Genomic DNA, 12,943 nt, shown 5'->3' on the forward strand with positions numbered 1-12,943 from the left:
CCTCTCCTTCTCCCACTTCACCTAGTGAAATTAAGTTGTTCCTAGCCATTGCCATCACAGTCCTCTTCCTCCCTCCTCCTCCCCCTTTCCTCTCTCATGTCCTCCTTTTTTTTTCTTCCTCCCCATTTCAGAGGCTCACTTATCTTTCTCAGTTGCTGATTAAATATCCTTTAGGATATTTAATTCTTCAATTAGCATTTCCAATGTATACAACTTTAAGCTCAGTCTTCCCAATCAGTAAACATGCTCAGGTCTCTTTATTTTCATTACCAAAATTCACCAAAGACAAGAGTGTTATTTATTTACTCAGTCTTTGGCTCCCTTATGTCCTGAAGTTGCTGCTGCCTCTAGAGATGCCCAAAGAATTGACAATACCAGTAAGGTGCATCTGGCATGCACTCGACTCTCTGGACCGTCCGGCCCATTAATTCCTTCCTTAGTTTCCCACGTGTTATATTATTTTATCTTTAGTATAGCACTTATTTTAATTTTGGACAAGAAAGTGTGCAAAAGGTAACATGTCTAGAATTTGCCACTGGTACGTGTCTATCCAAATAGTCGTTTTCTATAAAGCCTTGTACCAATCTGAAGTCCTAAAGTTACAGTGTGATGTGTGGGTGGTATCTTCACCCATTTATCTACGTGGCTTCAGGTCTTCTCCAAAGCCACCCCGTCAGTGAGGCCCCTGTGACCACCCAACCAGACTTGGTCCTCTTTACTCTCCAGCCCCTTACTCTGCATGGCCCTTCTTCATAGCATTAATCACCACCACAAGTTACTATCTATTTTCCCTGCTCCCAGATGTAAGCACTTACAGTTATGAATGGTTCCAGCTCATTGTAGCTACCCAACCAGCCTTTAAATAACTGAACAAAGACTAAGTGAGCTATACTAAAAATTCTGATATGTGCTCACTTGTACTGTTTTAAAACCTCATGTTGTCTTTCAGGGTCATGCACGGAGTCAGGGCAAAAAGTTCCAGGGACAGGCAGATCAACCTTTCAAAACTTAAAAGGTGTGCTCCCAGTCCACAGGCCTGCATTTGGAGAGAGATACTTTGTGTATCAATGGCTTGAATCACTGCCTGATTTTTCAGCCAGTGCTGCATAACTGTTTCTCATCACATGGCATTGTTGTAGTTAGTCCCCGAGCTTTAAAGCAGTGAAAAGGCAGAATGCATATGTGTGTGTTTGCAAGTGCCTCTGTAACCAGACGCCTCTATATAACTCCTTTTTAAAATATAGTATGTCGACAACATCTGCTCCTGAAATGGAGATTTGGCTCGAATGCTAAGAAAATAAACATGGCAGCTCCACTAGATACTGGCAACCAGTTCCTGCCCCATGGACAGGCTGCACAGAAGATTCATGTATATAAAATAGTATATTAAAGTAAACTTACAAAAGCAAAGAGCAATCATCGCAACCATAATTTTTTCTTCCTCTTTGGGATTCTAATTTTAAAAGCATTAAAGAAGACAGCTGCTCATGCTGTGATATGCGCTAAACAGCCTGAAGGATGGAAAAAATATATATTTGTAGCTCATAATAACTATTGACCTTTCTGATATACAATGTTCTCTGTGTTAGCTATTCGGTTCTATCAACAGTGAAGATTGAACATGACTTTTTAATAGAAAACATGGGGTTTCGAGCTGCCTTCACAAAGGTGTTTATGTATTGTTATTTTGTTTTGTAGTACAAAGACCAAGTCCTGATGCCCTTTGTCTGACATCATGTTTGTCGTTAAAAAAAAAAAAAGAAAGAAAGAAAGGAAAGGAGAGAAAAAGAAAGGAAGGAAATAAAAGAAGGAAACAGAAAAGGGAAAAAAGCCTCAGTGTTATTGAGTATGTTTTATATGAGGAATTGGCTCGTAACCACTTTATAGTCGTGATAAAAGCATTGCCACACTCGATCCCATACGCAATATTGGTAATGGAATCCAACGGCATCCCGAGAGGACATGCTATATTTCTCTCCCAGAATAGATCCCTCAAGTGGCAACATTTATAGGGTGTCTCCAATAAGATTTAAAACATTTGCTTGCAGTATTCATACGGCATGTTCTTTGGAGCGTACAGCCTGCTGCGGAATGGGTCACACTGGATGTCTTGTACTCTCAAAGGCTGTCTTTACAATACCCAGTTTTTCCCCCTTGAACTTTCCTGTTGCTTAGTAGTTGTATATAGAAACACCCACTGGTAGCAGCTTGACTCTGACACCGTGTCTATTTCCCCAGAGTGGTATCATCCACAGACCAACTGCAGAGCAACTCAGCTGAACACTCTCCTCTCCCCCAGGGGACAGCCTCACCAAGTAGCAACCCCTGCCAAGAGTAGGAAACCTGAAAGGCAACCTTATGCATTATGATTCTCATCCCAGGCAGGCAGATATGGCCGAGGAGCTTGTGCTGACAGGTGGCATGGGTTGGCAGATTTTTTTTCCTTTTTTTTTTTTTTTGGCCGATTGTTCTTAATGTGACATGGAAAGAAGTTTATTACATCATTATTGAACCACAGTTATTTTCACAGCTATGCTCTAGAGTTTCAGCTAATGATTCACAAGTTTCTAAACAAAGCCGAAGACTCACAACTGAGTGGGAGCAGGAATCAGCCCTAATGAGACTTCAACAAATTCGGGGCGGGGGGGGGGGGGGGGTTGTTGTTTTACTTTAAGAGCAAGCACCAGAGCCGATGGAGCCTGATTGCTGAGCCTGGCCTCACTGGCTGCAACTGTATTTGTATGATATCCACGAGGTGGTAACTTGTGTTCACAGAAAATGGTGGGCACTGCCTTGCCACAGTGGCCAATGACCTGGGTCTAGTCTGCCGAAGACTGTTACTGTCTTCAAAGTTGCCTGGCACGTGACCGAGAAGGACAGGCCAGTGAAATGAAACCAACTCTCAAAAAGAGAACAAAGTATTCTCTAATTCTGGGGGACGTCGGGCCAATCCTTTTTTAACTACCAAACCACTGGTCCATGACTCTCAAAATAACACTTTGCAGAACATGCTTCCTTAGAGGTGAATACAAGGAGGGGACATAGGATTCCCTCTCCTCAAACAAACAACAACAAAAACCGCCAAGTCTTGGGACAAGATGTTTTGTGAGAGTGGCATGGCAGGGGTAAAGGGAATAATTATTCTTAAAAGAAAGCATCTGACTATTCAGCACGCAAACTGAGTGACTACTTATGTGAAACACAATCCTGGGCACTTGTGGGAGTATGGGTGGGGAGGGGGGGCGCGGTGCATAAGGGAAGCTGGAGAAGAGCAGGGAGTAGATACAATGATAGACAAGCAAGACTTCAGGCCTGCCTTTCAAGATCTCCCAATCTTGTAGATGACACTGTGATAGCATCTTTTGCAAATTGCACATTTTAAAAAATCAACTGAGCGTTTACCTTCGAGAACACAAACCCCACTTACAAAAATCAGCATTGCAGGTAGTTTTTCATGTGTAAGTGAATTCACCGTGTACCGACACTGGGGGCAATGCCTTCCTTCTCACTATTACAGGAGTTTGACCCATGTACATAGTTGTCACATACCGAAACAAGGCTGTGACGTTTCCAAAAGGAGGTTCTATGTGGATGCAATATTAGTAATCGTTCATTGCGCAACAAATCACCCCAAATATTTTGCTTAAAAAAAAAAAAGCTATCTCACATAGTTTCTATAGGTCAGGAATCCGGTAGCACTTTTGAGAAGTTCTAGCTCAGGGTCTTTCCTGAGATTGCAACACAAGTCAAACTCAGAGCATAGTCATCTGAAGATTTGACTGGGGCGGGCCTCACGTCTAAGCTCACTCATGTGACTGTGACTGACTAGGAAGCCTCAGTTCCTCATCACATTGGCCTCTCCACCGGATTGCTCAAGTGTCCTCACAACATGGCCACCGGCTTCCACCAGAGTGAATGACCCAGGACAGAGCCACCAAGAAGCCATTCTGCCTGTCATGACTGAGTCATACACCACCATTTCCACCATGTGCTATTTATTAGAAGTCAGTCACCAAGTCTAGCCCACACTGGAGGGGAGAGAAAGGAGACTCTGCCTTTTGGAAGGAGGAGTATTGGAGATTTTGTAACACTTTAAAATTACTATGCTTGTCATCGTGGGTAAACATAAAATCTGCTGGGATAAGATCTGTGAGAAAAGATGTATTTACCATGTTTGTCCTACTATCGGGAAACAAGGTTGGGAAGATCTTATTAAAGTCAACATTTAATGAATATTAGTTATTGAACATATTAGACATATGTAAATACATGTCTGTATATATGTGTGTATATGTATAATTTTTGCTCTGGGAACAAGGAACCATGGTAGGTGCTAAAAGGGATGAAAATTAGACATGTCTCAGCCTTGCCACCCATACCTAGGGTAGGAGATAAAATGAGGATATGAATAACTCGAGGAACAGTATATTGGTACATCATGATCTTTGGGGTCAGACAAACATTATGTCCTGTCTGTGTGTTCTGTCACTATCTGGAAGAGTTGGACAACATAGACTGTTTTATATAATAAAGATCTAGTATTTGTATCAGTCAGTATGGGCTACCTTCTGCTGCAGTAAAAAACAATTCTGAAATTATAACAAAAATTTATTTCTGTGAGAATTGGCTGTGGGTTCTGTCCCACGCTCTCTTCATTCTAAGACCCAGGCTGATGGAGCAGGCACCATCTGAAATGTTGATAGTCACCATGGCAGAAGGAAAGAGAAAGTACCTCTTTCTACTAAGGGACTGACTCTTTTCAAAAATTACACCTGGAAGTGACCCATGACCTTGGTTCACCTTTTCATTGACCACAGAAAGCCATATGAGTATGTACGGTAACTTCCAAGTGGCTTCCGAGTGGCTAAGGAAGAGCAGGAAAACCTCTGTAAGAAAAAAAACAACTTGTAACATACTTTGACATATACTCATTCTAACGTCTTAAAATACAGCAGTATCTAACAAAGCTAATAGCATATGCCAGTGAATAATTTGGCTTTATCAAGGTAACTGCAAAATGGACAAACATCTCTTCCCTTGTCTTGTGAAAGTCATTTTGGTTATTTGCACTTTGGTTTGTCCTGTACGCACAGAACCTCTGAAAAGGGAAAGATTCGTTTAGGCAATGAAGTAGGAAAAGAGTATATTTAACTTCATATATTAGCGATGTAGCCCAACTTCTCTTCTTCCTCAAAGGGAAACTTTGTTCACAATTGAAGAGGAACGGTGTTTTCTCAAAACTTAATTTTCCTTTTCCCTCCCTCCTCCATCAGGATTTGGTGCCTTTTGCAGAGTTCTGACACTAGATTGTCCCGAAAACATTTGTGGTGCATGAGAAAGAAAAGCCTTCTTTATGCTGGGGCCCCGTATATTTACAGAGACCCTGGAGAAAGAGTGTACTGCGTGTTTGGATGAACCTGACTGAATCTCACTGGGATTGGCCAGTGAGAACTAGATGGTTCTCAGCCACCTCCTCCTCCTCCAGCTCCAGCTCCCCCATCACCTCCTGCCCCTGCATCATAGTGAGGCAGCAACTACAGTGTTAGTTAGGGATTCATCAACAAATGCATAATAATGCAGATATGATTTCACATTATGGTGGCATTTGCCAACGTAAAAATTATTATAACTTCGCTATAAATTTTTCTGTAAATTTTACAAAATATGCAAAAACTGACATTTCAAGAGCTGAGATAATTTGGATTTATTAAAAAGTTGAGGCCCTTGAGATTCAGCAAAAGAGAGTTAATTTTTTTTATCTAGCTTTTAGTTGTGTGGGTCTTGTTTTTGTTTTGTTTTTCAGCTCCTTGTTTATAATTCATGGGTCAAAACTGGCCACATCTGGGCTTGACCACTTAATCCATTTTTACCCATAAATTTCTCCTGTGTCTCAGGCAGCAGATATAACTTCTCTGAATCCCAAATTTCTTATCAGAGCATGCGGCAATCATGGCCTGCTTCAAAAAGCTGACGCAAAAGCATCTGATACCTAGAAAGCATTCTAAAATGTTCCTTTCACCTAGACTGGTCCCGCTGTCTTTATAGAGCACCATTCTTAAGGACACCTCTGTCATCACTCTGTCCTCTTCACACCCACCCCCAATACACACACATACATATCTGCATGCATGTGTACACACACATACACATACACACACGCATCTTCAATGTCACAATCATGTTGCACATCACCAAGGCCATGCTCTCTCTCAATAGAACCTTCATCAAAATCATGCTTCTCACCTGAGACACTTAGAAAACTGCTCTTCTAAAGTTGCCCCTCTTGTCTGTCACCTACAGATAATACACCTTTTACATGAGAGATGCCATTGCAGAGCCCAGATAACCAGAGTGTGTTTGCTAGCCCTTGAGGCAGCACGGCCCTGGCATGCGAGTGCCGTGCATGAGTTTGTTATGCGTCCCTTCGAAAGAGACAGCGTGGAGCGTTACTCCAGCCCCATCCCCACAACTAGAAAGTCCTATGGAATTACAAGAGAAATCTTTATCAGAAATCAAACTCTTTTCTAAGACCTCCCCCACTTTCTCCTCAACTCTCCATTCCCCCATGGTCTGAAATAAAGCTTGGAGACCAGTTTAGATTTTAAATCTCAGCTTCAATGGAGCAAAACCTGACCTCAGCATTCCTCTCACACCAGTTGTCCTGGGTTTAATTAACGCCGCCCCTGTATGTTTAGGCAATTACTGTTGTAACACACGGGGGGTGCTGTATGCAGGGCCTCAGTCAGGGCATGACGCAGTGTTTGGCCTCCACAGCTCATACAAAGCTTGTCACCCAGCGGGAAGCACCCGTGCCACCGTCTCTAATGTGCACACTTAGTGTTTTACTATGCAATGCTACATACTGAAAACGGTAATTTCTAATGATGCCTGAATTACTCTTCTATCGTTAGGTGGCTCCTTTCTCATGGGGTCAGGGTAGCCAGCACCCTAGCCCTAAAACCTATTTCACTTCTGCGGGAACTTTCATTTTTTCCTCAGCTACTGCAAACACAATCTTGCTGAACGGAGCTGAATTTTTAAGGCTGAGTTTGTGCTGTGGATTCTGATGGCTTCACGTTAGTTCAAGTCTCTGAGGACCAGTGCCAATAAATGTGAAAGGGACAACAGTAGATTGGCATACTTTTCCATTTCCACCAGGATGAAAAACTGCTATAAATTAAGTCTAACCTTAAATGTATAATCTGTCCTTGGGAAGGAGAGAGAGAGAGGGAAAAAAAAAAAAAAAAAAAAAAAAAAGGATATAGCATCTTCAAGCTCTCGGCATCCCTTACGAGAAAAAATTGGTTCTAAGGGTCTCTGATCTTGTGTTTTAGTAAAATAGAACTGCACGGCTGACTGACAGTTCTGATCTAAAGCATTTACGTTTAAGTTTTGATCTCTCTGCTTTTGATTAAAACTAATGAGCTCATTTAATTCAAAATGGGAATCTCTGATAAGAGAAATAAGGTTGATGTGATTGGATTAGAGGGGCAAATTAAACTCTTAGAGCAGAAGTTTGTGCTTATATAGTGTATTAAAAAGCTGTTGGCGTATTATGGCGTGTTAGATGATGAGAAAAATTTCATAGTAATTCATATTTAATCAGAAGAAATGAAAGTACTAAATATAACATGGCTCTGCTTTTCCCTCGAGTGATAAAAAGCTGTACATTTAAAATGACATCAGATCCATGCTCTCTAAAACAAAAAAAAAAAAAAAAAAAAGAGAGAAAATCTTAAGAGAGACACATAAGAAAGGGACACTTGTCAGTGGTTCCCTCACCCCAGAATAGAAGTGCCACCAACATTGGAAAATATAGTCCTATTTAGACAGCAGTGATACAAGGAAAGCCACAGACCCAACAGCAAGGTTTCTGTTATTACAATAGCTCCTGTTCTTTCATCTGAGTATCACATTTCATATATTTTTTTTTTAAAAAGGCATTTCTTTCCCTTAGAAATACATGGAATATTTTTCTTAAAGTTCAAAATCTTGTTTTGCCCGTTTGTCTTTGTGTTTTAATAACTGTTTTCACATATGTTAATTCTTAAATGTCCCTTTATGACACATATTTCTCTACCCTCCCCCCAGAAAAAGTTAGCATTAGTGGAAGGCTTCTCAAAAGAAATCCTGTTTACTGATGGAGATATATATATATATATATGTGTGTATATATATATATATATACACACATATATATATGTATACACATATATATACGTATATATACATATATATACGTATATATACATATATATACACACACACATATATTGGATGGATATATGGATATATATATATATATACACACACACACATTTTTTTTAATTTTAGACTCCAAAAACAAATTTAAAACTTTAAAGTACTATATTAGAAGAGTCAACTTTGACAGCACTGATTAGGCTAAAAAATGCCAAAATTAATTTTTTTTGCAGGAAAACACTTAAATTTATAAAATACTTTAGAAAATAGATGTATGTTGCCTCGTGGCCTGTTTGCATACGGGTGTTTTTAGATCAACAAGTCTGCAAACTACCATTTTAAGTTTCAGAAGTAAAGAAGTATTCCACTTAGTCTAAAAATGTATAAAGGGAAAGAGCAACTGTCTTGCTTCAGGGAGGAGACTATTCTTTGTTAATATCCTGTTCAGATTAGGGCAGGGAGCAAGCTGCCATTAGTGACAAGAAAGGACAATCGATGTTGGTGGTGGTCTTTACTTGTCTCTGTCTATACATTCCATTCTAAGCCCTCTATCGTAAGTCAGTTGAGAAAACTTTATGCTTTCTTATTCCCCACAATGAAGAAAACTGACTCAGGAGGGCAAGGACACTGGCCAGGAGATGGTTTCTTGCTTCTCAGAGCTGCCCAGTGGGCAAATGTTACGAGAAGGGATTCACAGGGAAAACAAAGAGCAAGTTATCCTTACTCTTCATCAGAAGCCTCTCTGCTGCAGTCTTGGTTGATTCCATAAATCTATAGTGTCCTCCATGTTCATGACTATTCTCTCCATGTGCACAGGCCAAGTGGCAAGGTAGGCTACCATTACCTCATACTTTAGGCCCTACTTAGGGAGTTAAAAGGTCTGAAAAGCTCCTGCTGGAAACTGGAACAGAGTTACTTTGGATTCATTAATTTTTCTTTTTTATTTTCTGCAAAGTAAACATTTTCTAAATGAAGTAAATGGATTACCATGCTCTTAGCACCTGTCACTTATGTTTAGTGAACCCAAGGATTGCACCTGAGCAGTAGCTGTGAGGGGCTGTGTAGACATCTAAATCATGTGTGTATATATTTTTGTATTCTTCAGTGGAGTCAACCAGCCCCAGTCTGCTAACCACTGACAACACCCTTGAACGTTCCTTTTTCATCCGAATGAAATCTACTCTGACCAAACGTGGCGTGCACATCAAATCATCAGGATATAAGGTAAGCTGGGCTCGGGCAAGGGAAATATTTCTGTCTCAGGTCAATCCTAGGTCACTTGCATGGAGTTTCCCAGCTGCTTTGGGACCACATAATTAACGCCTATGATCTTGAGCAGCCCGTAGGATTCTTAGTGGTTTTCCCGTCTCAAGGTAGGGGCTTCATTACATGACTCGTTCTCACTTCAGACATTGCTGAGGCACTAAATGCCTCAATATGGTGTCTTTTCCTGAAACACTTGTTAATAATGCACCAGGGTCTTCAGCACTCGCTAGAAATTCACTTTGATGGAGAAAGTGAACCAAATTCATAGCGGTCCTTAAGGTGAGTGTTCTAGAATGACTAGAGGAATTCCACTTCTCTCTTCAAATTCCCCCTTTCTCTTTCGGTAAAGACTGTCCATTTTAATAATATCTTGGCCGCCCAGACTCATACGTGTAAAAAAGAAAATCAGGTTAGGCATCAGGACTCTTCATTGTAATTACACTTACTCCACATCGGTCATACCTTGGCAGACACAGGACGCTCAACATACAGAGTACATGTTCCCCACAACAGCAAGGACCAAGTCTGGAGTCATAATCTACATTATCGTCCTTTTAAGGGTAAGAATATAAAGCCTCCTAATCTCGGGAAATTCCAACACTTCAGTTACCATAGCAACATAAATTAAGACCTATGAAATTTATGACACGCCTTTGGCAACCTGAATCTTATCAATTTTACAACACACCAACCCGTCTCTCAAACAACATTTACTGTATATGGGAGGACCAACAGCAACAGAATGGACTGTAGATGTGGCTGGCATGACCTCTTCCAATTTAGGGTTGAGAGTTTCTGACAACTCGGTTCTGTAGGGTTACCGTAGCATTGTCAGGGATGGTAATAGTCATTAAGTCGTTGGGCTTAAAAACCGTATACAAGTCACCAGAAACCAGCAGCTGCATGAAAGTCAGAACCAGGTACTCTTTCTGACATGAATTCTTCAGAGACAAAGAGGAAGGAGGTGGGGAAGCAGGCGTTTCCATGAACGACCTTTAGCTGAGCTGGCCTACCGTCGGAAAGGCACAGGTGGAACGTACCCTTAACCTTTAACAGGGTTCGAAGCGAAGGAGAGGCTCAGGGCGGCTCTGCCTACAGGCGCTTTACCCTTCAGAGGCCTGTTACAAAGGGATACCGTGGAGGGAAAAATCCAGACTCTATCCTCGGGACTATTTTTATTTTTCCTGCCTTCCTGAACACAATACATTTATTCGTTATTAAAGCATTAGCAAGTTTGAAATTTCTACAAGCAAACTACAGGTGTAGCGCTTAGTGTCATTTTAATGCGAGAAAGATCCATTCTAGTTTTAGGAGCTGTAAGGCTTCCTTTCACCTGTTTTCTGTCTTTCAGCTTTTAGTTTGTCGCTTTTAGTGGTTTTTACTGCTTTGTAGGGGGCATGTCCCAGGAAAGAGGAAGAGTAGGACAGGTAACGTGTAGTTAGAAAACGTAATATGGAGTATATTTCAGTATCATTAGAAAATTTAATTTTTTGAATGATAAAAAATGACTGCTTTCACATGACCAACTAGAGATCATAAAGCCTTGCAAAATTTGGAATCTGCAAAAAAGTGGGCTGTGCAAGTGGAGAAATGCTCTGTATTTCAGTCCAGGCAAGAGACAAGGTAGCTTGCATTCTTTTTGTTTTGCCATTTGGTCAGCTCAGTAAAGCGGTTTTTGCTGCATGACCTGAAATTGGACAGGATCATTTCTTAAATATTAATAGATCATTCAACAAATTTTTATTGAGTTACCAGTCTGGAGCCTGTTCTAGATCCCGTAATCCAGCATTAAACAGTAAAAAGTCCCTGCTTTCATGGTACTTAGATTCTAACAGCGGGAGACAGACAATAACAACAAATAAAGAAGGTGATTTCAGACAGCAATAAAGTCCAAACTAACAGTAACTACTACTTATGCATATTACAATATGCTCAGCATGATGCAGCGTCTATGCAACTCACAACTATCCTTGAAGAAGGTATTTTTATTGTTCCCGCTCTACAGGTAAAGAAAATAAGGCTAGAGGTTAATCAACATACCCAACTTCACACATCAGAGGGACAGGGCTGGGCTTTGAACTCTGTGAGTCTGGCTCCATGCCCTATGCACTGAACCACTAGGCTAACTATTTTGCTGAGAGTAAAGCAAAGGTGGTGAGTGTGGCTGGTGGGGACCACTTTGGATACAAGAGTCGCGGAACATCCAGCTGAGGAGGTGACTGTCACCTATGAGTGGTAAGTGAGAGCAGGACCACTATGGAAACGGAACAACAGTGTTTCCAAAGCTCCTTGGGTTTAGGATTAAAGACACCTTGCTATAAGAAGGCACCTTCAAGAAACAAAATATGAAAAGGGACAACCATGAACATCCAGGACTGGAAAAAAGAAGTTATTCTGGCTTCCATCAAACCCTGTGGTGTTAAAGTGATCATACTCCTCTGACATACCCTGTCAGACCGTCTTTCTCAAGACTTCACGAAAGTCTCCATCCAGTACCTTACCCCCTGCCCAGGAGTGCTAACGTGAGAGTTGATTCATCCCGTCTTCGCCCAATAGGATGAACCGTTCAACAGATCCAGCTCTACCCCTCCTCCTCCACGATGCCCTTGCCTCGTTAATTAACCTTGTCTGCAAGTTAGCAGAAGAGCTGATGAGAAGCCATGACATGACACACAGCTGAATAACATCCCTATTTATCTGTTCATTCTCAGTAAATAAATCTAACAGCTTATAAAACATTCAAATAAAACTGGTAATCACCCCAGCACCACACAATAAGCACAAATAAAAAGAAGCAGTGATGATAATTTCACCATACTCCCAATATTCCTCTTAATTTATTACCATTGTTTGCTCCTTTCTTTTCCCATAAAGCTCCAAGATGTTAAGCCATGCCCAGTGCAGGTCATTATACTTCTCTCCAGTTTTCCTGTGACCTTGGCATATGCAACTTTTCTGCCTTGGTCCATCATCTTACCTGCCACGCTTTCTTTAGTGTTGTTATTATCACTGGCAGTAATAATAGCAGCAAAGATAACACTTGTTAAACATGGACTCTGCCACGAGTACTTTGCCAAACACCTCGTATCTTATCCAATCCGTACAGCATTTAAAACCTTCCTCTGTGCCAGGCGTTGTTCAAACTTCACATTCTATCATTATGCCCATTGTGCAGGTGGTGAAACTGAGGCTTTAATAGGCTCAGTATTGGCCCATGTTGGCATAGATCTTAAGTAGCTACTGAGGAGCCAGGATTGGCCAGGCAGTGAGGCTCCAGAGCCTGCCCTCTCCACCCTTGGTGTCAATGCTTAACAGATCAAGTCCACAGAAAAGCTCAGCATGAGCTAGACCTCAACATATGGAAAATTCGTCTACATTTTGAAAAGAAAAACCTCTTGGCCTGATTAAGACCTTCTCTTTGTGGCTCTGCATATCCGACAGCACTCCTTGATGGAGATTCGCAGAGATTTACCTT

At 41.1% G+C, this 12,943-nt stretch overlaps 1 protein-coding gene and 1 long non-coding RNA gene across 11 annotated transcripts in view; one reads left to right on the plus strand and one right to left on the minus strand.

Moving 5' to 3' along the window:
- Window positions 1-12,943, plus strand: part of NPAS3 (neuronal PAS domain protein 3) — an 858,324-nt gene that overhangs the window by 781,092 nt on the left and 64,289 nt on the right. For all 8 annotated transcript variants that reach the window (XM_078448332.2, XM_078448333.2, XM_078448335.2 and 5 more), the window contains one exon: window positions 9,308-9,426. In XM_078448332.2, the coding sequence (XP_078304458.2) occupies window positions 9,308-9,426 (119 nt within the window). The remainder of the gene's footprint in view (window positions 1-9,307; window positions 9,427-12,943) is intronic.
- The window catches only part of LOC144616669 (uncharacterized), a 215,239-nt gene that overhangs the window by 68,589 nt on the left and 133,707 nt on the right, over window positions 1-12,943 (minus strand). The gene's annotated exons all lie outside the window — the stretch shown is intronic.

This window comes from Panthera onca, chromosome B3 (genome assembly GCF_046562875.1).
Source record: "Panthera onca isolate mPanOnc1 chromosome B3, mPanOnc1 haplotype 2, whole genome shotgun sequence".
In the NCBI taxonomy this organism is placed as follows: Eukaryota; Metazoa; Chordata; class Mammalia; order Carnivora; family Felidae; genus Panthera; species Panthera onca.